This window comes from Melanotaenia boesemani, chromosome 17, assembly GCF_017639745.1.
Source record: "Melanotaenia boesemani isolate fMelBoe1 chromosome 17, fMelBoe1.pri, whole genome shotgun sequence".
NCBI classification, from domain to species: domain Eukaryota; kingdom Metazoa; phylum Chordata; class Actinopteri; order Atheriniformes; family Melanotaeniidae; genus Melanotaenia; species Melanotaenia boesemani.
Window position 1 is genome coordinate 31,381,501 of NC_055698.1, and position 21,368 is coordinate 31,402,868.

At 41.6% G+C, this 21,368-nt stretch overlaps 2 protein-coding genes across 2 annotated transcripts in view; both read right to left on the reverse strand.

The window, feature by feature from the left end:
* Positions 1-1,316: 1,316 nt before the first annotated feature.
* On the reverse strand, positions 1,317-3,447 carry gdf6b (growth differentiation factor 6b). Its single transcript, XM_042012624.1, has 2 exons — positions 3,102-3,447; positions 1,317-2,914 (listed from the first exon to the last, which is right to left on the reverse strand). The coding sequence occupies exons 1-2, from the start codon at positions 3,445-3,447 to the stop codon at positions 2,025-2,027; spliced, it is 1,236 nt and encodes a 411-aa protein (XP_041868558.1). The 3' UTR covers positions 1,317-2,024.
* A 547-nt stretch (positions 3,448-3,994) lies between these two features.
* The window catches only part of pkhd1l1.1 (PKHD1 like 1, tandem duplicate 1), a 57,221-nt gene continuing 39,847 nt past the window's right edge, over positions 3,995-21,368 (reverse strand). The window contains exons 53-77 of the mRNA XM_042012417.1: positions 20,438-20,600; positions 20,265-20,353; positions 19,625-19,764; positions 19,403-19,532; positions 18,867-18,985; positions 18,655-18,784; positions 18,344-18,517; positions 15,038-15,141; positions 12,440-12,566; positions 12,232-12,353; positions 12,053-12,143; positions 11,807-11,955; positions 10,322-10,444; positions 10,131-10,242; positions 8,973-9,089; positions 8,702-8,867; positions 8,386-8,618; positions 8,123-8,287; positions 7,887-8,044; positions 7,672-7,807; positions 6,402-6,746; positions 6,173-6,324; positions 5,949-6,095; positions 4,624-4,777; positions 3,995-4,531 (exon numbers count right to left, since the gene is read on the reverse strand). Of these exons, the coding sequence (XP_041868351.1) occupies positions 4,296-4,531; positions 4,624-4,777; positions 5,949-6,095; positions 6,173-6,324; positions 6,402-6,746; positions 7,672-7,807; positions 7,887-8,044; positions 8,123-8,287; positions 8,386-8,618; positions 8,702-8,867; positions 8,973-9,089; positions 10,131-10,242; positions 10,322-10,444; positions 11,807-11,955; positions 12,053-12,143; positions 12,232-12,353; positions 12,440-12,566; positions 15,038-15,141; positions 18,344-18,517; positions 18,655-18,784; positions 18,867-18,985; positions 19,403-19,532; positions 19,625-19,764; positions 20,265-20,353; positions 20,438-20,600 (3,782 nt within the window). The 3' untranslated portion in view covers positions 3,995-4,295. The remainder of the gene's footprint in view (positions 4,532-4,623; positions 4,778-5,948; positions 6,096-6,172; positions 6,325-6,401; positions 6,747-7,671; positions 7,808-7,886; positions 8,045-8,122; positions 8,288-8,385; positions 8,619-8,701; positions 8,868-8,972; positions 9,090-10,130; positions 10,243-10,321; positions 10,445-11,806; positions 11,956-12,052; positions 12,144-12,231; positions 12,354-12,439; positions 12,567-15,037; positions 15,142-18,343; positions 18,518-18,654; positions 18,785-18,866; positions 18,986-19,402; positions 19,533-19,624; positions 19,765-20,264; positions 20,354-20,437; positions 20,601-21,368) is intronic.

Here is a 21,368-nt window from a genome sequence, read left to right on the forward strand (position 1 = left end):
TATACTGAAACGTGTGTTGGATGATACAAAAAAACACACAAATCCCATTTTTGTTAACACAGTTTGTCTTCAACCTGCCTGTACTACAATTTTCAATGCTAACAGTTTTACAATGTCAAGAAATTTGGTTAAAACAAACAAATGTAAAAAAATGACTCAGTCTTAAAAGACTAAATCATCCAAAAGATCAGAACAGTCCAGCAAGATTTTATGATGCAGCATACGGCTGTTATCATTCCTTGACTGGTAACTATGAAGTATCACAGGATTAGCTTAGCATCTAGCATGCTAAGCTATTCCTTTATTACAGTTGAAGATAGAGACCACTCATGTCTTAAATAAGGGAAACATTTAACATTTAGTAAGCTACATGCTAAGCTACTCCATTATATTGGAAGTTGGAAACCACTCTGTCTGTATGGCTCTGACGCCTGCTTCCTGCTTAATACTGCAAAGTTTTGTTAGCTTCAGAAAGAACTAGGTTAGACTGTTGACTCTTTATGCTAAGCTAACTGGCTACTTCTGGTTATGGCAGCAGAGCACCTTGAGATTATCACTCTAATAGGACTGGTTCACTAACCAGTAAGTGTTTGTTAATTCATTAATCGCGGTATTACGTGATAAAGTCCATTTTCCCCCCTAAGTAGCAGCAATAACAAACTGATGTTTCATTAATGATTTTCATGTGTCACACATTTTCATAGACCACAAATTCATTCTGACTTGCATGCAGTCATGTCATGTAGAAGTAAGGAGTGTGTGTAAAAATGATCCCAGGAGCAGTTTTTAATACTGTGCTTTCTGAGTTACTAATGATTCACATGAATTTTACATTTAAGGCAGGCCAATGTAACTACAGACATGCTTTAGTTACCTAACTTTAGTTTTTTACCTGTTGATTAAATCATGAATTTAATTATCCATCCATTAACTGTACTGCTTAGTCCAGTTCAGGGTCGCTAGGAAACGGAAGCTTATCACAGCAATTAGCAGGCGAGAGGCAGGTACACTCTGGACAGGTCACCAGTCCATCACAGGGCCAACACAGAGAGAACCGCTCACACTCACTCCTAGGGAGAATTTAGAGTGACCCATTAATCTAGCATGCATGTCTTTGGATGGTGGGAAGAAGTCGGAGAACCCGGAATGAACCCACCCATACGGGTGGAGAACAGAATTTAATTAGTTTTAGTTATATACAGGTATTATTGTTGTTTTAAATCTGTATTTGTTAATCCATAATATAACCTGTAATTTCCAATATATATTTCATTTAACTTTATTTAAATTAATGACATGATAGGAATATTTTTTATTTTAGTAGTTCTTTAATCTGCAAATCCCGTCCCCAAACCACTACTGTTCTGAGATCTAAATATGAGAGCATTTCCTTAGATCTTCAGTTTATTTTATATTAATATTATTTTATTTAAATTCAGAGCACAATCTTAGAGCTTAGACGTGGACCTTGATTGGACCTGGAGTGGGACAAAATGGAGTGGAAGGAAATGTTTGATGGTTATTTTCTTTGAATCAATTCTACAGTTTTTTTTACGCTCTGTAAATCTGTGTACAACATTCATTTGTATAGAAGTGCTATGCAAATAAAGTCTGATGAAATAAGAGCTTATAATGGAACATTAGTTTTATGAATGTGTAGTTCTCTGGTTATTTTTAGTTAAGATGAAGTGGGCAGAGGCCACACGTGACCACACCTCACCTCGCTCTAGAGCATAAAGACATGAGAATGGGGAAAATCTTCACGTCTAAGTTTTTGTAGGAAATAAGTTTAAGGCAACTGGATGGACTTTTTCAAAACAGAAAAATTGGTGTTTGAGGTAAAATACACAGTTCTGTTCAGTGTGTGGTTTTAAAACGGATCACAAGTTTTTAGGAATCCACTTGGCCTAATACACCAAATAAGTTTTTTTACTTCAGGTGCAGCCTTTTCAGCACACATAATGTGATCCTGCGTAACTTGAGAGCCTGGTGAAGAAGAGGGGAAGCCACACCTGTCAGATCCACTACCTGCAGCCACAAGACTCCACCACCATGTCCTCATACTGTTTATAGACCACATTGTTTCCTGAGTCGATGTACAGGATGCTGATGGGGCTGAGTTTGGACGGGGCGCAGCAGCTGGGCGGCATGTTGCTGGGATTCATTGAGTTCATCAGAGTCTGGATGATGGCATGGTTGGTGGGCTCCAGGTGGGAGCGCAGAGGGAAGTCACAAACACCCTCACAGTGGTACGCTTCATAGTCCAGCGGGGCGATGATCCAGTCATCCCAGCCCAGGTCTCTGAAGTTGACATGCAGAGGCTTCTTGCTGCACCTGGACTTTGACTTCTTTCCATGTCTCTTCCCGTGACGGGTCTTGGACGCAGCCGTCCTACGTCTCCTGCTGGCTTTGGAGCCAGGGCCCCTCTCTTTGGCTTTCTCAAGGCCCAGTAATGCTGTCCCCTCCCTCCTCTCACTGAAAAGTGTCTGCCTCTTCTTTGACCTGGTGAAGACCACTAAAATGGCTTTCTTCTGCTGAGGCCTCCCATGCCGCTGCAAGCCGAGAAGATGGAGGTCCAGCTCCCTCTCAGGGGTGTCCAGCAGGGCCCTGAGCTCCAGACAGAAATATTTCCCCTGGCTCAGGTGCTGCCGCTCTTTGAATATATCCCACACGTCCAACACCTCCCACTTTGGCCCATGGGAATCCTGCAGGTCCAAGGTTTTGGAGTGGAGCAGACGCTGGTCATGGCATGAGAGGAGCTGGATGTCGACAGGCTCTGTTTCCGATATCCTGAAATTCCCAGACACTTTGGTGTATATCCTGAGCTCTGCTCCCAGCACCTCTGCTTTTTTAGAGAGGGTTGAGACGTCGAACAGATACTGCTGTCTCCTCAGAGGGGAGAGTGGGAGGTCATCTGTGGAAAGTATTAAAACCGCAGGGTCAGATGCATTCTCACTGAGATGATGTACATACCACAGAGATGTGGAATCTGAAAAAAAAAGAAGAATCCCACAATTGTCTGCACTGCATTAAATGGGAGACAGAAAATGAGTCACGGGTGTTCAGGCTGTCCTACACACATACAGAAGAGCTCCACATACCTTGTCCACTGTCCACAAAACTTGCAATAGTGTTTGCAGCCTTTGAAGAACGAAAAAAACTGGCGTTGAGTCCCAACTTCTCTGCCGTGGAGAAGGTCTTGTAAATTGACAGCATGTAGTCATGAGGTTCGATTAAGTCTTTAGACGACGCTTTATGTCCTCTGTCCCGGGAAGGTGGCGCGTAAAACTCTTTAAAATGCACTGACGCTTCTTGTCCATCCAAAACATTCGCCACCTTGTTGTTTTTCGGGTCAGCTGGAGGATATATAGCTAGAGTCTGGAAACAGGGGAATTCCCAAACAAACGCAAAAGCCCCGCAAAGAAAAGTGAAGAGATAGAAATCCATCCTCTGGTCTGGATGAGACTGCGCTGCATCCACTCAGCAGCAAGTGGCTGCTCCACAAAATGCGCACAGCTCAGGAGGACAGGCGGTCCAAAGTTATAAAAAACAGAGGGGGTGAGAGCACGCCCACATTATGTCGTTGCCAGGAGGGCTAAAAGGAGAGGGGGAATTAAGGCTGTAAAACTAATTGTTCCTCTGTCGGCCGTTCCCTCCCACCTGAGAAAAAAGGCAGATGTGCGCTTCAAAGATGCGCATGAATTTCTGCTCATTTTCAATCACAAAAACCTGTCTGGACGACGTCTAGATTCATTTTCCTCCTGATATTCAAGCCTTATAAGTTTTCACGTTCTCTTCAAATAAAGTTTTAAAATCACTGCAGTTGAGGCTCAGAGTGTCACAATGACAGGTTTTTATATCTAGCGCCCCCCAGTGGACAAAAAAATCCACCGCTGTGGCGTAAAACAGCAAAACAATGCAGCCAATCAGCGCCCGTCAGCACCATGGACAGAGTCTTTACACAGCCTCATAAAAATAAAAATGAACACTTATTAATAGTGAAAAACAGAATTTATTGAAAACACAATTGGTTTAAAACAATAAAGTGCAACAGTGGATGTGACCATATAACTTCATATTTTCCTTCAGATACAGGCGAACTATCACACTTCTTAGACATACATATTCATATTTCTCTTACACCTGATGTACAATCACAGCAAACACAAAAAGCCCAAAAGTACTAAAAAGAAACCGAAAAACAGAAAAAAACTATCAATTTTACCCAGAAGAGTAGTTCATGTGAACAAAATAAGTTGAGGTATCCTTCACAAAAGCAATTTAACTGAGGAGCTCTAACAGGAGATGCCGCTGGAACAAAACGCCACGTGGTAGATGACGCTGGCGAGACAGGCGTTGCAGACAGTCAGAGCAGGACTGGAGCTGAAGATGCTGTCATCGTCGGTGGTGGACTTCGGTTCTGTAGTTGTGGGGGATGTTGGGGGGACAGTTGTTGGAGTGTCCTTTACGGAGAATGTCTTTGACTCGGCGCCCCATTCCTTCAAAGTGAAGACCATCGTCAGGTTCTCACCTATGGGAATATATTACAAAAAACATATTCTAAAAGTTTGAATCTTAAAATTTTAAACACACTTTTTTAAGAGTGAGGAAATGCAGACGCACCGCTGTTGAGGATGGACAGGCCGGTGAAGTTGGCCCAGCAGGTTCTGAACAAGATGGTGGTGTTTCCATTCAGTCCATCCACCTCGTTTCCACTGGCGTCCTTCAGACTGGCTGTAAGCGTGAGCGTGGTCACTCCCACAGAGACGCAGTTACCCTGCAGACGCCAGCACAGGTCCCCGTCAATAAACAGCACCAAACTCAAACTTTAAGGGCATTTTAGTTGACTTCTTTATTTATCAATCTATATTTTTACACTACTTCCAGATTTTCAGGATGTAAACAATGAACATGGAAGCAATAATAGAGGTTAATATTAGATGATGATGTAATCATGATAGAGAAAGATGGTATAGACTGTATTTAAATTGAGTATGTTGACATCCTGTCACATAAGCTTACTTACATAGAAGTATTAATTTCTGTACATCACACCCCAAAAATATGTAGGATATGTCAGTGTAAGGAAATATATTCCAGGACTGACGCTGTATTCAATATTTATTATGCATTTCTTTGCAAACTTTTAATTTTTTTTTAAATATTATTAATGATTCAAAAGAAACATAACAAAAAAACAAAGCAAAACAAAACACAACTCAGACCAACAGTTTACAGAAGTACAAGTAAAGGAGGGTAACCTATATTATATCTGACCAAAGGTCACAAGAGTCCATGTTCATCAATTCACTTCCATAATAATGGAAGAGACATGACGTCCAATATAGTCCAAGCAGGGCAGCTAAACCCTATAGAAATGATCTACCTTGTACTGTGCATTATGCTCAATTAAGCTAGTAAGTATTTGACATTTTCTTTTTGAAATACAAGCCCAAAGTAATCCATTTATTTTTTAAGCTAATGATAATAAATATTCAAAGGGGGAAAAAAACTGGCCTCTGTAAATGCCACCTTTTATTTTTTTATTTTTTTAATGCTGTATCAGCGTCCAAATGAGCCCCTGTGGTGGTTCTAGGGGGTATTGGAACGTTCTAGTCTTAAAAAAATTCCTGGATCCAGGTGTTGATCCGGATCACAAAATCTAATCAGTTGTTCTTTATTCCATTTCAGAGGTTACATAAACATTTCATTAAAATCCGTCCATTACTTTTTGAGGTATGTTGCTAACAGACTGCCGCCTTGGTTGAGGTAATAACAAAATATGTTAAAAAATGAGGACGTACGAAGACGCTCAGCACAGCGTACTATGTTAAGCAGTAAGAAATGCAGACATTTGGGATCAATGGAAGATAAAGTGACTAAAATCATTGAAAGGAAAGGTGGACATAGTGTTCACAAGTTCAAACTGTCCAGCATCAGATCCTCACCTCTTTGTCCACGGCCATCAGACTGGGCTGCTGGTACAGAGGACCGACAAACTCCCCAGCTATGGGCTCCTCCACCAACAGCAGGTCGGCCACGCCGGATAAAAAGTTGGTTTTAGGCTCTTTTCTCGTCACTTCCTCTGTTGCCACCTTTAGTTTAAAAAGAAAAGTCTGTAAAACACATTTTCATCACATAAAAGCAGCTGCTGCCGCTGCTGTAGCCTCACCTCGTTCCAGCTGGGGTCTGAGGAGGATGGGGGAGGTGGGGTTATACCCATGGAGGAAACGTTAAAGCCAATGGACTGACTGAGGTTTCCGGAAACGGCCGCCTGACCCAGATCATCAGCAATGTTCTTCAGCAATGTGAAGTCTTCTTCACCTGAAAAGTCAGAGCCCAGAGGAGTTATTTCCATTCTTGCTTCACCGGCACATCTCAACCTTCCTCCCTGGACTAACCGTTGGTGCTGTTGGTGTTTTGCTGTGCAGGAGGTTTCTTGATCTCCACCTCCACCGTCAGGCCTGTGGACCTCTTCCTGCGTCGCGCGCCTCCATCTTCCCTGACGATCTTGGTGATACGGATCATGTTTGTGGGAATTTTGAGGAAAATAGCGAGGTTCTGGACCAGGTTATCACCAAAAAACTCGTCCTCAGTCATGGCAGGCATATTGAAGGCCAGGACCAGAACTGGGGAGGTTCTGATCTCCACTGGTGTGGAACCTCTCAGCAAAACCTTCAGCATCTTGTAGTTCTGGTCAAAGTAGTTGGTGCCTATGGAGGCGTTCATCTGAGGGACGTACTCATCTGGAGCAAAGAGTGAAAACAGGAAACTGTTGGACCTTATCACACACATCTTCCAAAACAGGAACAAAGATAACGAGAAAGCCGACATACAAAATGACTTTTACTTTACTTTATAAATTAAATGTAAAAAAAAACAAAACAAAACAAAACAAAATAAAACTGCAGGACTCACAAAAACAAAGCTCTGTAGTGGTGGTAACAGGACCAGGCTAATATCCCCATGCTAAGGTTAAAGCTAGCAACCTGTTAGCATTAGCATTGGATAAAGAGTTAGAGTTTTATTTAAATACTTTTCCTTAGTGCTAATGTTCTCTGTCATTATGCTAAGCTAAGCTAACAGCCTTTATGTGTGGTTTCAGAAATGCATGACACAAATTGTCTCCAAATCAAACAATTATAAATATAAATTATTATTTTCTGGTTGCGTTTTAACAATTTATTTACTAATTACTTATTTAACATATTCTTTGCATTAGTGATTAACCTGTTTTTATACTTAACCTTTTATAACATTTTTCAATTTTTCTAGGGTCTTTTGCTTTATTTTATTATTTTAAACTTGACATGTTTTTATTTAAACTTCTTCTTCTTCTTCTTCTTCTTCTTCTTCTTCCTCGTGATTGGTTTATGTTCTCTTCCAGCTGCAGCAGCTGGTCGACAGATTCGGACTCTTGCTCTAAGCCGTTATTTCTATTCTCCACTCATCATTTCTCATGTTGCTAATTTAATTTTCCTGCAGTTCTGTGACCACAATATAGAAATCTTTACTATTTTCCAGCTCTTCCTTCATATTTAAGGTGTTTAAAATATAAAATGCTCAGTAACAGATTTACAGGATGGAAGTGCTAAATAACAAGGTGGTTGGATTGAAGTCCACATTGTTTTGGTCAATCCTGCAACCAAACTCTCGCTGTGTGAGGCGTACTTGTGTATGTTGGTTCCTTCAGGGTGTAATCAGTTTTGCCGTTGTTCCACGCAGCATTAGTCGGAGCCACCAGGCCGTTGTTGACATACACGTCCAGCCGCTGAGGTTTGGAGAAGAAGACTGACACCAAGAGGCTCTGCAGGAGTTCAACAGGAATGCCACATTAAACAGACTGAAACCAATCAGAGCAGAGCAGAACTCAGGTGTGCTCCAACCTCAGATGGGTCAGCGTTGAGCATCATGAGGCGGAGTTTCTGCGGGCTGACGCTGGTGAAGTAGATGTCGAAGGCGTGACCGGTGGCCATGATGCTGTGGAACAGAGACAGACGCTTCTGGCAGGTGTAGCCAGCACACCATCCGTGATCCTGAGGACCTGGAGACCAGGACACAAAACAAAATCCAAACATGTCCTGATTTTAAGGGAGATTTTTTTTATTTTTTGTTTTCACACCGTTGATCAGATCCACGTAGCCGTCTCCGAGCACAGCGACAGGAGACAGACGTCTGGTCTCCGTGTCCGAGTCGAGGCTCTCGATCACCACCATCCTGTAGTTCAGCTCGAAGCACTTGTAGCTCTGCCAGGAGTCCATGTAGGTGCAGTTTTTCCTGATCACACCTGGACACACGACACAGGAAAACAGGACAATAAGAATAAACATGATGTTTCTCAGCTCTGATCTTTGTGGGAAGCCAGAATCCAGATCTTTTATTCACCTTTATGAGGAGCGATCTGTTCCACGGGAATCCGGCTTCCATTGAGGGCAGTGAGCATGATTTTGGGGATGCGATAGTCACCCAGACCCCTCCTGGGATCTCCTCCCCACTCGTACTCAGACTGAGGCACCACAGCTCCCACTGCACCCAGAAAGGAGCCGTCCAGGTCCTTCAGCATGGTCTTCTTCTTCGCATCGCAGTCCATGTCCACACAGTCAGCCGGGTTCACTTTCCTGAGCCACAAAAATATCCAATTACAGACTTTTATGCTGTTAAAACTTCAGTAAAAACTGTAGACACGTGTAGAACAACTGACCCCAGATCAGGCCTGTGGACAAAAACTTTGGCCTCCTCTTTGCTGTGAAACATCTTTATCCCCGAGACCTGCACAGGGTGCTGCAGGTCCTCGTTCAGCGGGTTGGTGATGAACATGTAGTTCATCTCACCGGAACAGACGTCTTGGAAATTGACGAATGTTGTGTCTTGAATAGGAGAAATGTGATTAAAAATTATTTTTAATAACAACTTCGGTGCAAAAAGAAAAAGAAAAAGAAAAAAAACAAGAAGAAGAAGAAGCTGGGAGTCACCTGTGACTTTCATCAGCCCTGTGATGGAGTTGTAGTTCATGTTGAGATGATGAGGCTTGGCTGGAGCGGTGTTGTGGGCGGACTGGAACGTCGGCCAGCAGATTCCAGATCTGCCTCCTGCTTACAGAGAAAACATGCGGTACAGAGGAAGCATGTCCCTGTTACAGATGTTCTTTGTTCGATTATTGTCAAAGAAAAAAAAAAAAGAGGCAATCTTACAATTATTTTGTGTTAATTTCCAAACACAACAAATGTGCGAAATCACAGGTCTTTAGGTTTAAACTGGGACTGTCACTGTCGATGCTATGAGATTAGTCTGTGGAATTAAAACATTATTTTATCTTCATTTTTAAGGTGTTTAATAAATTTTAAACATCTGTATTTCACATTATCTTGGCAAGAGAAGCTGATTTTAGGCATGTGGGTGAACCGAATTTACAAAAAAAAAAACTTTATCTTCCTTATTTATGAAGTTTCCAAAAGTTTTCAAGCCTTACACTTAGAATATTTATCATCGGGTGTCCAGAAACAAGTTATTACTGGTGCTATTTTAACCCTTTAAAGTCCGACCCAAGAAAAGATGGGGAGAAAATTACAAGTCTTTATCTGACCCTCTAACAAAATAAAAACGTAATTTACTTTTTATTACTGTGATATGCCAAAATTATTGTAATGATAAAGGTGTCCACTAGGGGGCAGAAGACAAGCTTTAGATTGTGTACAACAGGGTTTTAAGCAAAGTTTTCACCATAAAATGATGCAAAAGCTATCAAGTACGATACATTAAGCATTAAAGAGTTAAAAATCTGAATTTGTCATTGGAAGAGAAGCCTGTACTGGGCCTGTAAGTCCGGATCCACCGAAATCCCCTTTTTCCACCTTATTTTTAAAGATTCTGACAGCTTTCAAGCCCAGGATGACCCATCTGATTTATCAAATAACTTGGTTTTCCTTCTGTGCACAAATTATGGTCCAGACGTGATATTTTATGTAAAAGGACAATACTAAGGAATCTTCACAATTAATTAATCAGGCCGAATTGTGAAATTAATTGATCCTGACACCCTAATATAGTGGCCAGTTGTGGATCAGCCTTCATTTAAAAAGTCTTTGGAGTCAGAATTATTTAAATCTGCATCCCAGCAGTGAAATTTTTACCTGAAGGAGGTCTGGGAGCGCGATGGCCAGCGCTGATGGCCACATTAAAGTCGCTGGAGCTCAACGTGTCCGAACAGTTGAAGCTCGGGCTGCTGCCGACTATCAGGGAATTCTGGGAAAAGAAGAAGAAGGAAACGTGTGACGGAAGGAAATAAACCTGAAGAGAAAAGAGTCTGAACGAAACCTCTCACCTTAACTTCAACGCTTTTATCTGCAAATAAATGAGACACAGAGGGCGGAGCATAGATGAGAGGCATGACGCCCATCCCGTTGTCCACCAGGGTCACGTTGGAAATGACGACATTCATCACGACCTGTGATGGGCAGAGGAAGAGGAGGAGATCATTTCTTGTTAATTAAAATTGTTCTGCATCTTTTATATTACATTTTCACCTGTTTATAGAAATCATAAACAGGCTTCAGTTGCTTCCTGTAATTCTTAGAAATCAGCCCCAAAACACACATTTTTTTATTAAATTAATGTTTTTACATCATGTGACTTTTACAGGCTGACGCACTCCTGATCAAACAAACCAAAACATATCCGAGATGTCTGAGTGTTTCCACCGTTAGATGTTAGATCATGTCAACACTGACATTTCCATCCCAACAAGAAGTTCATAACACATTTTCCTTTACGTCTTTTCATGAAATCCATTTTTTATGTCTTCATGAAGAACCCTGAAGCAAATTGTGTCATGAGCACTTTAAACACCTGGTGCATCAAATCACGTCTGACCTTTATTTTATATCTAATCTGTTTTATTTATTTACTTTAATTCACACTTATTTATTTTTTATATAATTTATTTATTATTGACCTTTATTTATTCATGGCTATCGCTTCATTTCATATCAAATTGTACTTTTGTTCCAGACTTTTTGTTTTTTTTCCTGTATTTATTTATTTAATTGTAAACAAATTCAAGCCTTAAGGGTTTCAAAGTAAAAATTAAAAAGTTTTTAGCTGCTAAAACATGAGTCTGCTGCTTAAAATGAGCAGGTTCAATTATACATATATATATATATATATATATATATATTATATTTATAATGCTACATAGTTTGTTTTTCTTAGACTTCTTTTCTTGTAAATAATTTATATTGCACCTTCTTGTTGTGATGCATGTTCACCTTATTCTGTCTGCTTTCTGCACTTTATTCTGTAACGAGTGAATTTCTCCACTGTGAGATTAATAAAGTCCAATCTAATCTAATCTATGTTTTCACACTTTCTTAACCCTTTGATGCTTAATGTGATGAAAACCTTTTTAAAGGCTGTTTTCTAGTCTTTGCATGGGTGAGGATGCAAATGAGCCACGTCGCTGGACTTTAGTGAGTCTTCCAATACACTTCCACTCACTGGAGAATAAACTATTATAAAATTAATATATATATATTTGTTTTAATGACCAAGTTTTTCCTCAGTGATAAACAGGACTAGAAAATGATACAGCTATATTTTTATAAGACAGTTATATAAATATGACAACAAATGATCTTATATTTTTGTAGAATGGATGAAAATAAAGAAAATAACTAGTTAAATAAGATTAAAATGAAAGAAAAGCGTTACTGTTTATGCCTATAGAAGTAATAGAAGTATAAACGTTGTTTAACTGTCAGGGGACTTTGCTTTGTGGATGAATTAAGTCTCAGGATCCATTGTTTCCCACCTGGAAGTAGATGGCGAAGTCGAAGCTCTTCCAGATGAAGAATCCCTGGATGAAGCTGCAGCCGGGTAAACCGTCTTGGTTCAGGTAGACTGCGTACAGACCGCCGTGAGCCTCGTTGTGAACCCAGGCCTCGTTATCGTTCACAGAGCCTGCACAGGCAGAAGAGACGTGTAGAAATGTCCTGTTTTCCTGCTCTGGGAGGGAGATTGTTCAGGCTCGTCTTTTTATTAAAGGTGCTTCCGTTACCTGGACACGGTTCACCGTTGATGCGATACGCCACCCTCTCAAAACCTGCCACGATGTTATGCTGCAGCACGACGTTCGTCCCCTCATTGACCTGATTTACAAACAAAAACATTGCAGGTAAATGTTGGGACTTGGCTGTAGAGTACCAGCAGCGGATTCTGCATCTTGATTGGACGAACCTCGATCGCAGCGTTCCACTCAATGTTGAAGGGCTCCTCTCTGTCCTGGTACGAGCCCGGCCACAGCGTCATCATCACCAGGTTCCTGCTCAGCGTGATCTTGTCCCCCCAAATCCTGATTCCTGCAAACAGTTTGTCCAGAAACTCCTGACACGATGTGGGAGGATGGGAACAGCATTTACAGATGGATGAGGCAACAGTTTTTTACCTTCTCCGACAGTGTGGTGGACGATGTTATCAGAGATGTTCAGTCCCTCCGTCCCAAAGACGCCGATAGCCGGAGAGAATCCGTCGTGGAAAGCGCAGCCCTGAATGTACGTGTCAGCTCCTGAAACCTTGCAACACACAAAAAAATATTTATTTTAGAATTTTTCTCCTCATTATCTTCATCTCATTCTGATCCATTTAGATAAATCAGAAAAGAAGGGAAAAATATTTATCCTACATTTAAGACCGGAAATGGAAAAACTGAAGAATTTTTAATTAATTAAACGAAACAAACAAGAAAATATAACTTAAAATATTTTGGGTTCATACTCTCTGCAAAGAAAAACAATCATCTTTCGGATTTGAAGTTGAAGATCATCCTGTTCTTGCTTTATGCCGTTTTTTTCTGTAGATAGAAACTTAGTAGTCAGCAAAGTTTCGTAAATGAGTGTTTAGCTGAAGTTTTTCTTTGTTGGAATAATCTGATGTCATTGCTAAGCCTGTTAATTTCCCTTTTAAATGGAGCATCATTTGTAAGAAAAATGCATTTGTGGGGTTAAAGGTCCCATATTACACATTGTTTCAACAATTTCTTATGGGTGTCAGAGGTCCAACAACACTGTTTTCAAAGTGTATTACCCCAAATCCAGCCATGGTCCTTCATTCCTGGGCCTCATACGCAGGCTATGAGGACACATTTGACTGTTAGAAAACCTTTAGAAAGGGAATTTTGCATAATATGGGACCTGTCTTGTACATGAAATGTGCTATACAAATAAATCTGCCTTGCCTTTAACCAAAAATTCAAATATAAAAATAAAACAGCTGATTATAATAATAATAATAATAATACATTTTATTTAAAGCGCCTTTCAGGGCACCCAAGGACGCTGTACAAACAAATAATAAAACATTAAAAGAACAGGAGAGGCAGACATATACAACACAATCTAAAAATCTAAACATAAAGGGCAGAGTGGTGAGGATGTGATTGAAAATAATGTTACAGAGAGTATGCTGTTCTGAAAAGATGAGTTTTGAGTTTGGAGGTGAAGATGAGGAGAGAGTCGGTATTGCGGAGGTCAGGAGGAAGTGCGTTCCAGAGCTGGGGAGCAGAGCGACTGAAAGCTCTGCTCCCCATGGTGCTGAGACGGGCAGGAGGGACAGAGAGATGGATAGAAGAGGAGGAGCAAAGACATCTGGAAGGGGTCACTATGTGGAGAAGATCTGAGAGGTAAGGGGGTGAGAGTTTATGTATGGATTTGTATGTATGGAGGAGGATCTTGTATTCTATCCTGTACTTGATGGGAAGCCAGTGGAGTTCTTGCAGGATGGGAGTGATGTGATGAAAGGAAGGAGTTCGGGTGATGATGCGGGCAGCAGAATTCTGAACCATTTGGAGTTTCTGAAGGGATTTTTGTGAGAGGCCAAAGAGGAGAGAGTTGCAGTAATCCAGGCGGGAGGTGACAAGGCTGTGCACCAGGATAGAGGTGGTGTGGGGGGTGAGGGAGGGGCGAAGACGGCTGATATTGCGCAGATGGAAATAGGCTGAGCGGGTGATGTTATTGATGTGTGAGGTGAATGATAAGGTGCTGTCGAGGATGACACCCAGACTCTTGACCTGAGGGAAGGGGGAGACTGAGGCGCTGTTGATGGTGAGGGAGAAACTATTAACTTTGGAAAGGGTGGATTTGGTACCAATGAGGAGAATTTCAGTTTTATTACTGTTCAGTTTTAGGAAGTTGGTGGTGAACCAGGATTTTATTTCCAGGAGACAGGCAGAGAGGGAGGTAGGTGGGAGCGTGGAATTTGGTTTACAGGACAGGTAGAGCTGGGTGTCATCCGCGTAACAGTGGAAATAGATATTGAATTTACGGAAGATGAGACCAAGGGGGAGGAGATAGGTGATGAATAGAAGAGGCCCCAGGACAGAACCTTGGGGCACACCTGTGGAGACTGGGGAGGGATCGGAAGTGAAAGATTTGAGTTTGATGAACTGAGAGCGGCCACTGAGATAAGACTGAAACCAAAGAAGGGGAGTAGAGGTGACACCAAGTGAGGAGAGTCTGCTGAGGAGGATGGAATTGATGATTCTGCTATTCACTCTGGTTTTGAGCTACAAATGTGGCATAATTTAGACCTTAAAAATCCAAGTTGTTCTTAGCTATTGTTGGTCCACCATTTCCTTTTTTTTTAAACTGCATGTAGACGTTGAAGCTTTTAATCCCAGCATAAACCAGTCTGTAGCAGCTGAAGCTTTAAATCCCAGCATAAACCAGTCTGTAGCAGCTGAAGCTTTAAATCCCAGTATAAACCAGTCTGTAGCAGCTGAAGCTTTAAATCCCAGCATAAACCAGTCTGTAGCAGCATCTATCTATCTATCTATCTATCTATCTATCTACTAAAAGGAAAGTAAACATGCTTTCCAACTTTATTACCAGGAAGCATCATTGCAACAAAGAAATAATCCACTAATTTCCTCATTTTTGTGGGCATTTTAGGTCTCACAGTGTGTGTGTGTGTGTGTGTGTGTGTGTGTGTGTGTGTGTGTGTGTGTGTGTGTGTGTGTGTGTGTGTGTGTGTGTGCGTGTTGCTGTACCTTTCCCAGGTTGAGGAAAGCTACTGAGTAGCGTGGGTCATAATCGTCAGTCCAGCCCTCCTGTCCAGAGTGGAAGAACTCCACATTTCTGATCTGAGCTTTACCTTCAGGAAGAAAAAGATCAAATTATGATGGAGGATTCTCAGAGACTTTTGATAACTGGATTTAATTAAACCTGTTTTCAACCAGTGTTTAAATTTTTTTGTCCTTTATTATTTATCAGGATATTGCTGTAAAATGTACTCTAAATGTAATGATAAAACATACACACGGACATGGTGAAAAAAGTATTAAATAAGCTGCTTTATTGGGTGTATAAATGACAAAAATGACATTTGAAGACTTAATATCCATCTAGAGTTTGTAAAATACCTTCTCATTGAGAAATGTTACACATTCCCACACGATCTTAGCCCTCTCATTCTCCACCACCTTGGGAGGTGTTTCCCATTGTGACCTCCAGTTCATATTCTGAACAGATGTTTCTGTACACTATGCCGGCTACTTGGTTATGGTGTTCTTTGTATTCTTTGCCTGCCAGTATCTTACACCCTGCTGTGAGGTGCTGGATTGTTTCAGAGGTCTCTTTGCACGGCCTGCACTTGGGGTCCTGCCTGGTGTGGTAGATCTGGACCTCTATTGCTCTGGTACTGAAGGCTTGCTCCTGTGCTGCCATGATTAGTGCTGTGCTGTCCTTCAGTCTAGTCCTCTCTAGCCATTGGTAAAGTGGCAGATATATATTATGGTCAGTGTTTTTGCTGCTGTAACTAAATATTTTCCCAGTTTTGGGATCATTAGCGGATCCAAGTAAATTTATGTATGTTTGTTTCTACCTAATTTATTTTATTTTTTATACTTTTTTCTAACTGGGTTTCTAACCATAGAAAACAGTATAACAACATTATTATTTCCTTTTAGGATAAATAATTTTTCATTTATTAATTCCGTTCCGTTTCCGCTTTTACATCCAATACATCTTCCGTTAAACCCCGCCTCTCTTTTAATATACGCATGCGCAGACCCGGGTCAAAAACAATAACAACAATGGCGGATTACAGGCTTGCTTTCGTGCTGCAGCAAATACTGAGCTTGATGTGCCTTTTACAGCAGAACCTTCTGCTGCTCCACCTCCACCGTCAGCTACAAATGGACATGGAGAACAACATATGCCAGATGGTCTTAAATCCACCGCGGAGAACAACCAGAAAGGCGACCAGGAGAAAGGTTTGGGTAAGACCGGGCAGAACTAGCAGTTGGTGGGACAGCTTTGTGAATGGCGTCGTCGTGGACAGGGGATGGAAAGAGAACTTTCGCATGTCCAGAGCTTCTGTCGTTGCCCTGAGCGAAGAACTGCGTCCGTATATCGAAAGACAAACAACAAACATGAGGGCTGCAATTGATCTACAGAAGAGAGTCGCGTTAACGCTTTATTACCTTAGCAACGAGGGAAGGCTGAGCAAGACCGCGAACGCTTTCGGCGTGTCGCGACAAGCCGTGTCTGTCATCGTTAGGCAGACATGCAGAGCGATCACCATCCATCTGGGTCCAAAGTATATCAAGATGCCTTTGACGGAGTCTGACGCCGAGGATCTGGTTGTGGGCTTCCATCGTGCTCATGGCATCCCGCAATGTTTGGGAGCCGTTGATGGCACTCACATCGAAATCAGGCAGCCGCCTAGCAACTCCATGGATTACATTAACAGGAAAGGCAAATTTTCTCTTAATGTACAGGCTGCCTGTGATTATAAGTACAGATTCGTGGATGTGGTGATAAAGTGGCCGGGGAGTGTGAGTGATGCTCAGGTCTTTGCTAATTCAGAGCTAAGCTTGTTCTTAAAGACTGGGAAGATTTCTGCTCTGAAGAAGCAGGTCGTGGAAGATGAGGAGGCCATACCAGTTTTTCTTCTCGGTGACCCTGCCTACCCGCTGCTGCCTTATCTGATGAGGGAACATGCAAATGGTGGCTCCACACCTCAGGAGCAGTACTTTGGGCAAAGTTTGTGTCGAGGACATAGGGTGATTGAATGTGCCTTTGGTCGCCTCAAGGCCAGATTTGCTGCACTTAAAAGACCGATGAACATAAACCTGGACGATCTGCCCTATGTCATTTACTCCTGCTTCGTCCTCCACAATTTCTGTGAGGCCAGTCAGGAGTCTGTGGATGAGGACTCTGTGTCTGAGACAATAGAGGGTGAAAAGGGCTTGCAGCCACCTCCACAGTGCAGTGGAGATCTCACTGACTGTAATGACAGTGAGGGAGAGAGAGTGAGGAGAGTGCTCATGAAGCACCTTCACCCTTAAGGACTGAAACTGTATTAACTGATAAACATCATTTGAGAGCTATAGGGTACATTTCAGGGAGTCGGTGCATGTTTGAACTCTGTCATCTTCATCTATAAACAACTTCTTCTGGTTTGTGAAGAGTTGACATTGTGGAGAAAGTGTTTCATATAAAAAAAATGCTGGCAAAGTTTTGTTCAGTACTGAACAACCGCCTGAATGCCTCAACAGTATTTGCAATATTTTGCACTTTAATGTTGTTTTTACAACAATATTTTTACATTAAAAAGAACCAAAACCCCTTCATGGAAAAAGAGAGGGAGAAAATGTGATTTTTTTACCTGGGAGATGTTACAATGTTTAAAGTGTGGAATGAAAATAAAATAGACCTTTTCTTAGAAAACAAGATGCTTTCTCAGTTGTCTTCGCTGAAACGTGAAACTGATTTTAGGATTTCCTGGAGAAAACTTAAATTATCTTCATGATTATTTTTTTTTTTTTTGACTGATCAAATGAAAATGTTGATTATGGATTTTGTTTTACATTATTTATAAAAGGGAAAATGCATCCAAATGAGCATTTAAATGCAAACATACAAGATTCTAGCCAGAGCTCATTTCCATCTTCAGTCCATAAAATACAACAGTAACATCAACAGGAGGAGATTAAAGGGCACAAAATTAAAAAAAATTGTCAATCTCAAACCAGAAAAAAGTAGGAACAGAATGTTAATTGACCTCTCCTTCACTAGGCTTATTCTGTTTTGTTTTAACTAGCATCTGGTAGTAATGTGTTACTGTCACCACAAGGTGGCACCAATTTACAAAAAGCTGTTTGCCAACCGTTATTCAAGAAGTATTTTAGTGTTTTTTATTAACTATTATCTGCAAATCACTGTAGAACAGCAGTTTCCAAACATTTTGAGACATGAGCCCCAAGATAAAATATGTTGGTGTTCTTTTGGGACCCCTATGGGGGTCGGGACCCTCAGTTTGGGAAAGGCTGGTGTAGAAGACTTGTACGTACCTTTATAGTCAATTCCTGCGCTGGAGAAGGCACCGACCAGCAGTCTGGCTCCAAACGACTCAGTCATCATCTCTGGATAGTCCTCACCGATGATCTTAATGTTTCTGGTCAGGAGGCCGACATCAGCTGCCAGAGTGTAGGAGAAAGATGTACCTGAGACGGAGTGAGTCTCACCTGAGAGAGAGAAAGAAAATAAAAACTCACATTTCTGAGATATCCCACCTAAATCCAGAGTTAGGTCTGGGAGCTATTTCAGTGTGAATCCTGGAGACTATGATGAAGTTCTGCTCTCATGTACAGGAGTAACTGACCAATGTGAGCGTGGGCCAAAGGCTGGTCCAGGGTCAGGACACGGCCGTCTGCTGACACGGCAGCGATCTGACGCTTTTCTGTCTCTGAAGCCTTGTAGCTGGTGGTGGAGATGACGACCTCGTCTCCGACCTGCACACCAAGCACGCAGACGGGGGTTTAGAGTTGCGTCATCGTGTTTCCAGGAAACAAAGTTAAAAAGGAAGCACACGACCTGCCAGTCCACGGAGCGAGTCAGAGTCAGAGTGCTGGAGCCGGCGTCGGCGGTGGCGGCCAGTTTGGTGTGGTAGACATCGTGAGGCTGTCCGTACAGCTCCAGCGTACCAAACACACCTGTCGTACAGCAAACACACTCCTATTTAATCAGAAACTTTTGGGCTTTGTTGTTTTTTTTTGTTTTTTTTATTCTGGTTTTCTGGTTAAATTTATCCATTTTATCTGAAGATTTCATGTTCTGGTTTAAAGCTTCCTGATCATTCTGCATGTTTCCCCCTACTTCCTGCTCTTGTGTTACATCAGGGCCCTCATTGATCAACTGTTAAGTATTTTTTATGTAAAGTGTGGAGTTTACCATCTTGTACTTCTACATAGGCTCATATTTAAGAACATTTCTATCCCAGCAGCTGGCAGGATGCATCCTGGACCAGACACCACATGATGGACAAGAGGGCCTGGTGACCAAGTGAAACTAGTTCATTGATGCTTCCTTGGTGTGTTCATCCTGGTGAACCTCATAGTCTGTTTTCTTACCCAGGACTTTGGATCCCTGGTTGGGTCCATTTGGCAGCGGCCAATCAGGAGTGTTGTGTTTCCCTCTCAGTCTGAAGAGCAGCTGACCTCTGAACGGCTCGTCGCTCCATCCTGCGATCAGCCTTCCTCCCTGAAACAGCAGCAGACTCTAAGTCCCATCTCTCTGATTAATCTCATCCTATATGAGATGGAATCATCCTCCAGGTTTCTGCTTGTGCTGACCTGGATGGAGACGTAGACGGCGTCAACCACCACGGTGATGTTGCTGGACGAAGCGTTCATGGCGTCAGGAATCTCGAGGACGCCGATCACCGTCAGCTTGTTGAGGTGAGGAGTGTTTCTGTCCAGGACCACCCACTTTCCTGTAGAGTGGGAAGCATGCACAAACCAATTATTTGATTTTAGTTCAACATATTTAGTTCATTTCCGATTCATGGAAAAAAAGCTGAGACCGATTTTTTGGGACACAAAACAGACAAATATGCATGAGGCTGGTTTTATTTCTACAACTTTCTGAGAAAGAAATCTGACTTTAGGGGGATTTCAGGCTCATCTTTCCTGATATTTATCTATATTTTCACTCATTCATTAAGATTTTCTGCTGCAGTAAAAAGGAGATGAAGTACTCTTTCATTAGGAAGTTAATCATTTGCTCTTTTTTTCCTTTATTTCTAAAAAGAATGTAATCAAAATCCGTCCACAACATTGTGAGTAATGTTGCAGACAGACAGACAGAGAGAGAGACGTACGCCACAGAAAACATGAGAAAAGAATAAAAGAATAACCACTGTTTGCACATAGGAAGCCTCCTGAGTCTCCGTCCCTCCTTCAGTTCATTTGAATATTTGAGATGTCCTGTTACCTGACGGGACGACCACATTGGCGCCGTCTGTCGGCACAGCGAAGTTGTTTTCAGCTGAAGCCTTCCAGAAGGACTCGTCAGACCACCGACTGGATAAAAACAGACAGAAAATTCTGGCATCAAGGAGGCCAAACCAGACCAGAAATGTTGATGCAGAGGAGAGGTCAACCCACACGAAGTTGGCCGGTCGGCGGCTGGGTAAGGGCGCGAGCGTGGCCGGAGGTGGAGGGATGCAGTTTAGGTAGAAACAGCGGTAGACGGCGAAGTTCATGGCGACGTCGGACATGGAGCGGTCGACGCTGTTGCGCCGTCTGCGCAGGCTCGTCTTACCCGACACTGCAGAGAGAAAGGGAATCCTAATTTTCATTTAAAAATAAAATTAAATACGATAAAAGCAAAAGTGAAGGTTTTGCTCATCATACATTCATGTTCATGATTTAGTGTTTAAAATACACCAAAAAGCTCTGATGCTACCTGTAAGTTAGGACCTATAAGTTCATACAGACTTAATACTGTACCAGGTTAATGAGATAATCTTCATTTCTACATGTAACAGACAGAAAATAACACGCAAACATCTGACTTTAATTACACGTGTAGTTTACGTTCAGCTGTGTTCATGTGTCAGATGCAACTCGTGGATTTTAAATAAAAATTTAACTAAAAATATAAAAAGAAATGAAAAGTAAAATAAAATAAATTGTGTAATAATAAATCAATTAATAAATTTAATTAAATAATAAAATAACAGCAAATTTAAAGAGACAAAAGTGGGCATATATACATAATTTTCTACAATATCTAAATATTGAGAATCAAAGACGTCGTCATCCTTTAACAAGCAGCAGGAACTGATCAGAGCCAAATCAATATGTCTGATTGATGCTTGTTCAGGCTATAAAATGTGTTTTAATTGTTCATTAATTTGATTATTTTCATCAAACATCTTATAATTGGGCAGATTTTGAGAACATATAACAAACATATTTTAAAATCTAAGAAAAATCTGGTAAAAAGTGTTTTTAGTCTGAAAATCACTGCAACGTTTCCATGGAGACGGTTTATGTCCATCTACTCCTGCTTGGTATAAGTGTTACTGCTTTG